This window comes from Cryptotermes secundus, unplaced genomic scaffold (assembly GCF_002891405.2).
Source record: "Cryptotermes secundus unplaced genomic scaffold, Csec_1.0 scaffold4301, whole genome shotgun sequence".
NCBI lineage: Eukaryota > Metazoa > Arthropoda > Insecta > Blattodea > Kalotermitidae > Cryptotermes > Cryptotermes secundus.
This window is the reverse complement of record NW_019743048.1, coordinates 1-7,578: the sequence shown is the minus strand read 5'-3', so window position 1 is coordinate 7,578 and position 7,578 is coordinate 1. Positions and strand designations below refer to the sequence as shown.

Here is a 7,578-nt window from a genome sequence, read left to right as displayed (position 1 = left end):
GGTAACAGCGTTGCTAGGCTATACGCCACGCCACAACTAGCAACAGCGAACGGAATAAAAGCCGGCTGAGCAGCAAGCGAGAGTCAGTGTGTTATCAACAGTTCTCAAGGTAGCAGCCTGCGAGTGTGCGATAACTAAGACGTCAGGGAGCGGAAGACTTATTGTGTGCTTTCGAGACTTAGTGAGTGCTGTAGTACAGTTATATCTGAAGTGTGTAATTCAGGGAGATTTGTATAGCTCCCGCGTTATTAGTACGTGAAGACTTTGGTTGTAGGGTTTGTAAAGTGTGGAAACCCGCAACTGTGTTATAATTAATTGTAGCCGGTATTTGTAGATTGTTCAATAAACCAATTAACGATCTCTACGGCGTATTCAGTAACGAAACACGTTACAATATATATTGAGAATGCGATAAGTGACAAGGTTATTGAAATTCAAGAGGTGTAAGGAACAGTATGAAATGGCGTGTAGAATTAAGGTCATTTCACATGCTGGATTACACTAGTTCACTATACAAACCGCTGACGACTTCTCAATTCGAAAGACATGTCCTAATGCAGAAATGTTAACGGCCCTAAATATGCATAGCAGAATACAGGTAGGAACAAGACAGACCGACAAGAGATTGTTTATGAACTAGAGTGGGATGGTTTTAGTGTATGTGCAATGTTACGCCGTGGTGACAGAAAGCGTGGAGGTATCCCACAGCTGTCACACTATGTTATGGCGCGAGGGGGGCGTGGAGGAATCTCTGCACCTCTTCCGCCATCCATGCCGTGCACCCTTGGGGAATGGCCAGTTGCAAGGCTAAGCACTTGGTACTTCTCTCGTTAGCTACCTCTTGGCTGTGAGTTCAAAGTATCTCTAACAGGAGATGTACGGGAGATCGGGGAAATTGAGGTGTGACTTTGGGGTAAGTCATTAACACATGCATCCCCCTTACTTGGTCTACTCTCGTTTACTAATATGTACACTTTATACATATCACTTTCATGGCCGACAGTGGCCGGTTACGTACACATTTTAATTTGGATAACGATGCACTTGGGTTCACCATCCCTAGCTTTCGAGGTAATTCCCACGTCCTGACTCAGGGCAAGCGCTCTCTGACCTAACCCTGTAACATAACACTTTAATAATATCACACTCTATATCCATGACTGATACGAACAGTTCCAGTTACTTGGTGTAGGAAGCTGATGGTGTCCCCTCACTTGGTCTGGCACGACCCTGGTTTTGGCCCTCCGGGCCTCTGGCTGGCTACACACTTAACATTGTACACTCAGTTACGTTGATCGATAGACTGACTATAGATATCCGCTACATGATCAAAAGATTGATTGTTTGATCCGAAAAATTCCATCATCGATTCAATGACAGACGCCCTTCCAGTTTCGTCCGCAACTTTATAACCTTCCCCCTGCTGACACCTGTCTTTGGGATAAGCTCCGCCCCTTCCTAGAGCGAATTTTCCCCCAAAGGTCCGGCTCTAGTTGGTCAGCTGGGTAAAGAGGGTTGGATCTCCTCAGACCGTCTCGCTGAGTCGGCACTCTGTACGCTTGGCCGTACAGCCGCTCGCAGTCTCTTCCGCGTGAATCAGCGGTCTAAGCAATGCGACAATTTTCTACTGACGTCGCTCTTCCGCATTTTTACTTCAAACATTACTCTTCGTCTAATTTCTCTACTGCGAACCCAAAATAGCTTAATACCTAAAAGTTGCAAAAACCCTTGCCGAAATTCTACGGCATTACATGGAATAGTACAGATAGTATATTTTTGGATATTATCCATCATCTTGTCTTTATTTAAAACGGTCCAGTTTATTTTTCCAAACACGTTTCGGAGACTGGACTCTGTCTCCGGCTTCAGGTGAAACATACTCAGTTGGGCCCAAACGATAAATCTAGTCCGGAGATAAGGAATATGATCCCACAAGAACTGAGCCGCCTTGATGAAATATTTGTGAAAACAGAAGCTTTAGGTAAGAGCCTACTATTGTCGAAACTGCAACTGGGATCAGACTGTGAGACTCGTTTCTCTGTTCTGAGAACGGAATAGTCCACTGATGGTTAGTAATTCTACTTCTTCAACAAAACTTGAACGCCTATTTCAAGACAGAGGCAAATAATAGGCTAGAATATTTTGAAGTTGATTCTGACTATGGTAGGCGACTCTCAGAATTGCTGGGTTTTTGAACACTCTAGGTGTCTTCTATTAAATAGATTCACTGACGATGAGAGGGATAAAAGAAACCGTTATTCTCTTTAGAATGTTTTCATTCTCAAGGAATTCATGTTACCGTAAATTTGGTTTCAGCCGAATTTCCAATTAATACGCCTTTATTTGCTACAGATAATTTCCCAGTGTTTGTGGCCCAGTGTTTCCGAAAACATATATATTTTTGAACGTATTGTAACGTGTCGCGATTCCAGAAGAGACGCTTCTATGGAAACACTAGAATAGACCGTTGCATAATAAACAACAATTGCTCCATTGTAGTTCTAACAGGAATCTCCACGGTTACGACGAATACGCGAAGGTTCTCACAGGGACAACGCAATAACAATGGGTTATTGCGTAGGAAACGCGGAGCCAACAATGCAGCGTTTCCACTGCTATAACAGAGAGTTCGTTGCCTAACAGCGGCCAAGGGTATAAAAGCCCAGTTTCGACGAGAAGTCAGTCTCGGAAGAGCCAGCTAAGGGGCCAGACGTGATCAAGCCTTCGGGGAAGAAAGTCTCGGATCGCCCGTCTAAGAAGTCAGTTCGGAATATCCGTCTAGGGAGCCAGTCTCGCCGGAATATTGTGAGCAGTGATTGTAACACTGCCGGGGTAAATGATTGTAAAGTGTGTGTAATGCGAGCGATAAGAATAAACTCGCTATATTGGGACAACGGCGTGAACTTATTTGTCGCGTTATACGCCCAATACGTGACAGTATTTTAAAGAACTGAACAAATCGCGAGTAAATCTGGAAATCTAGGTGCTGGGAAAATGTTTCCGAATTTGTATTTGTCATATACGCCCAGACAGTGAGAAATTGTGTGAAGGAAACAGTTGTCGTACTTCCGCCCACCGCATTAACAAGAAATTCTGAGGATATCTACTAGCTTGTTTTCCCTTCACTACATATTATGTAACTGAAATCTCACGGACCGCATAGAAATCATCGGGTCCAGCAAATCTTTGTAACTCATTCAACAGTCTTCTAACAAGCGGCACTACAGAGTGTAGCATGAGATGCTGACAGCGGTGTAAAATATAGAACACAAAGCTCTAGCCTTAGGAACCAATAGTTGTGTTGAAAGTACAAGAAGTAACTGAAGTTCCCGTACCCTGCAGTAATATTGTACACATACTGCATTCGTATGAAGTAACAATGTGCGCCGACACAGCGCAGAACGCTCCCTTTGCAGGTAGTAATAATTTCTCCCGGTAGATGGATCTCTCGGCCGCGAGTTATTGACCCGTACATGAGAACTGCATATTTAGAAGAGATTCAAACTTTTATTTCTTAATATCGAATCCGTTGCAATATTTTATGTTACGATTTGATTGTGAATACACGAAGAGAGACCTTAATGTATGCATACATTATGTGCGTGCGTACAATTTTCTGCTTATTCATTGCCCAACACGAATTATTTTAATTGAAGTCATTCCGTAGCACACAGTATCGCATTCAGTGAGCACAATCAAATTTCTACAAATATTCTATTTTCATACCCTCTGAAATAGAACAGTGTTATGTTAGATTCGGATGGGCAGTTTGATGTAAGTATTGTAACGCATTTGATCTACGTGTCGTCAGGCAAAAAGTCTGCGAACACGGTCCAATACGAAACAAAAGAGGAAGCTGTGTTTCTGTAGATCCCACAGACTCGCCAATAGACTGGTTGGATAGCGATCACGTGATATGTGTTTACTCTAGGTCCATGTCCTTCCGCGGCTATATAAGTAGGTGACAAAATGTATTCAGGGCAGTTCCGAGTTACAAGCTACGAGTAGTAGCAACGGCAGAAACACGTGAACAGACAGTCAAGTCAGTTCTCGGTAGGAGATAGCCAAGGGAAATTAGTAGCTGAAGAAGGATTTGAAGTCGACCTATTAAGAACTAAGGTTTAATTACAAGATTTTAATCATGATTAATACTTGGGAGTGTGTAATTCGGTGAGTCTGTTATAGTTCCCGCGTTATAAATGAATGAAGACTAGTAAAGCTAGACTGAAGAACTTAGTGTGGTGTGATTGCAAATTGTGTGCAGCAGCGCTGGCATAATAAATAATTGTAGTTACGAGCTGTAATATTTTAATAAATCCAATTACTAATTCGAAACCCGTCTTTATTCACGCATACACGTGACAGTATCTTGACTTCGCATGAAAATATGATGTGTGGAGCTATAAAACCATATTTCGGGAGTTTTAATTAACAGAATATATTTTGAAATGCTTGTTCAATGGTAATGTTTCTTTAAGTGGAGATTACATTTTGTTTATGAATTTAGAATCGTGAAGAATGAGAACTTTGTGTAAAGAAGTTTCAGACTTATTATAGAGTTTCATACGGACCATGTTTCCTTTTCATTTGTGGAATGAATAATTATGACAGGTCTATAATATTACTACGTTTTCAATAAACCTCAAAATCCTTGCAATGGTCTCCTTTCGAACTTAGTTCACTTACCAAATGTCAAATTACACGTATCACAATGTCCATACAGTCAGAATTGTGACTCCACTGAAATCGCAGCCCAGGGACACTTCTATGGTGAGTCATGGGAAGATAAACGTAAAGGAAGGAAACAATAGAGGCATGCGCATATGCCCAAACAGAGGAAATCTCATGCAGATCAGTAGGATATTTATTTCTTAAAAATAATTGAAGTTATGTTACTCGCACAAAATAAAACTATGGTTAGAAACAAAGATGGCTTTGAAATAAATTTATAACATCCGAATAATGCATCGAGTCTAGTCAGACAAAGTCAAATTCTCTACAACGTGAGAGTACATACACAGTGAAACAACACTTCGACACAAAACAGAAAAATCACAAAATTAAAATAAATACGACGGCTTGTAATTCTTATTTCCAAATTAATTACATTAACCTAATACAAGACAAAAGTTTATAAAAATAATACTGAATCCTATACATGTAGAAGCTAAGTTAATTGTTGAATACAGGCATTTGTACATCAAATGAATGGATATAAGAGTGGAAATTCAATTAAATATGCTAGAAATTTTAAACATTTCAATTTAAATTTTGAAAACAAATGTAAAATAATGGGCTTCGAATCATATATCAATACTTCTCTAATAAATCAAAATGTCGAAAGTTCAATACAAATTTGTGATGTGAGAAGGGCGTTCGAGTACAATATGTGTCGTACAGGGGAACCTTCTGCTTCTGTGATCACTTAATTCGCTATAGCAGATTTGAATATTTTAAACACTGCACACCAGTTAATATAAATATAGACACTTTTATCAGACTATGGCACTGTATGGAAGATTTCTTGGGTATATTACGCTGAAGTTAATTGTTCATGGTGTACCCCATGAGACCGGTTTGGATGTCTGTGCAGAAAAAGGTTCGTACAAATTTCACTATATGTTTCTTCCGGCACTGTTTATTAGGAGATGCTTGTTTAGGTTTGAGTTTTGAGCGAATTTTTCTTGCACATATTTCATGCAAAAGTTCGCTGCCCACTGTGTGTTCTGAGATGCGTTATTAGGTTACCGCGATGAGCGAACATTTTCTTACAAACATCGCACGAAAAGGGTCGTTCGCCTGTGTGAATTCTGAGATGCACGTTCAGAGTAGAGAGATGAGTGAATCTTTTCTTACATAATTTACACGAGAAGGGCCGCTCTCCTGTATGTAGCCTGAGATGCTTGTTTAGGATAGAGTGCTGGTTGAACCTTTTGTGACATACATTGCAAGAGAACGGTCGTTTTTCCGTGTGTATTAGGAGAGGCCTATTTAAGACACTGAGCTGGGAAAAAGTTTTCTCACACATTTTGCACGAAAATGGACGTTCTCCGGTGTGTACTCTTAGATGGTCGTTTAGGTTGTAGGGCTGAGTGAATCTTTTATGACATACTTTGCAAGAGAAGGGTCGTTGTCCCGTGTGTATCATGAGATGCCTATTTAAGACAGAGAGATGGGAAAAACTTTTCTCGCACATTTTGCACGAAAAAGGCCTTTCTCCTGTGTGTACTCTTAGATGGGCGTTTAGGTTGTAACGCTGACCGAAACTTTTCTTACACACTTCGCAAGAAAAAGGTCGTTCCCCAGTGTGTACTCTGAGATGGATCTTTAGTTGAGAGTGCTGACCGAACCTCTTATTACACAATTTGCATGAAAAAAGTCGTACTTCAGTGTGTACCCTGAGATGCCTGTTTAGGTTAGAGCGATGAGCGAACTTTCTCTTACATACTTCGCACGAAAAGGGTCGTTCTCCACTGTGCACCCTGGTATGACTCTCTAGATCATAGCGACTACTGAAACACTTGTTGCATATATTGCATAATAACTTAGGTTCATGACCTCTGAACGGTCGCATTGTACTGCGCTTCCCAGTGGGCGATCTGACACACTTTTCACAATGAGACATTGTTTCTCTGCTGTTTACACTTTTATGTTCCGATATATTATTGCTACGAGAGAATGGTTTCTTACATATCTCGCACGAATCAAACTTCTCTTCACTCCGTAACTCTGACAAATCTGCACTGTGTTCACCAAGGGCTTCCTCAGTGCTAACATCCTTATTTAAGTGTACACATTCTGTACTGGTTGCATCCAATTTAACAGTCTGAAAGAAACAGAAACGCTATCAGGAACTGTATTTTTTGGAGTACTTAGCAGTGTTTTAACTTTCCCCTTGTCAATTTCTCTCAGATGAGAAAGAAACAAAGTTGCATTGTGTACCAGCGAGATTCACAACACAGAGTGACCCACAGATAAATTTCTCTCAGTCAATACATTATGTTGGGTCTGTTGCGCCGGACACAGGCCAAATACGGTGCATTAGACAAGTCTTTATACGGCAGCAAACATAGACGGAAAGATATGACGTCGCCCGTTCCCTTTATGTAAAATATCTTGATATGAATATTGCTCCAGATGCTCACTGATATGCAATTGTCTCTAAAAGTCGTTTCGTTCCGTTTACACACCCATGTGAGAGTATGTTTAATTCGTAATATTTGAGTTAAAAGAATGATCAATTTTCACTACATCTTTGTACGTATTATTGTAAGACAAAAGTGTTTAGAATTAAATTTGTACATACGTGTATGTACAAATGTTGTATGTATTTACTCTTAGAAAATAATGTCGCTCCTCTGAATGACTTCGAGACAATAATTAGTAAAACAATTGAAGTTATTGTGAATGACTAGTTTGTAATGCTTCTCAGCCAGTTATCTTCACCGTCATTGATATGGGGCCGCAAATCCGACACGGCGCTTCTCTCTTTCTATTCGCTTACAGTAATTTAATCAAACATACTGAGAAGGTTATTTTTTTTCTGTGGCGCTACAGCCCCAGTGGGCCTAGGCCTAC

General features: G+C 40.5%; 1 protein-coding gene across 1 annotated transcript; it reads right to left on the bottom strand.

The window, feature by feature from the left end:
* Positions 1-4,889: 4,889 nt before the first annotated feature.
* On the bottom strand, positions 4,890-6,826 carry LOC111873690 (gastrula zinc finger protein XlCGF8.2DB; the record flags this gene model as incomplete). The annotated part of the gene is made up of 1 exon (XM_023868622.2): positions 4,890-6,826. A coding segment is annotated over one exon (1,131 nt), but the record flags the coding sequence as incomplete, so codon positions are not given.
* Between the last annotated feature and the right edge of the window lie 752 nt (positions 6,827-7,578).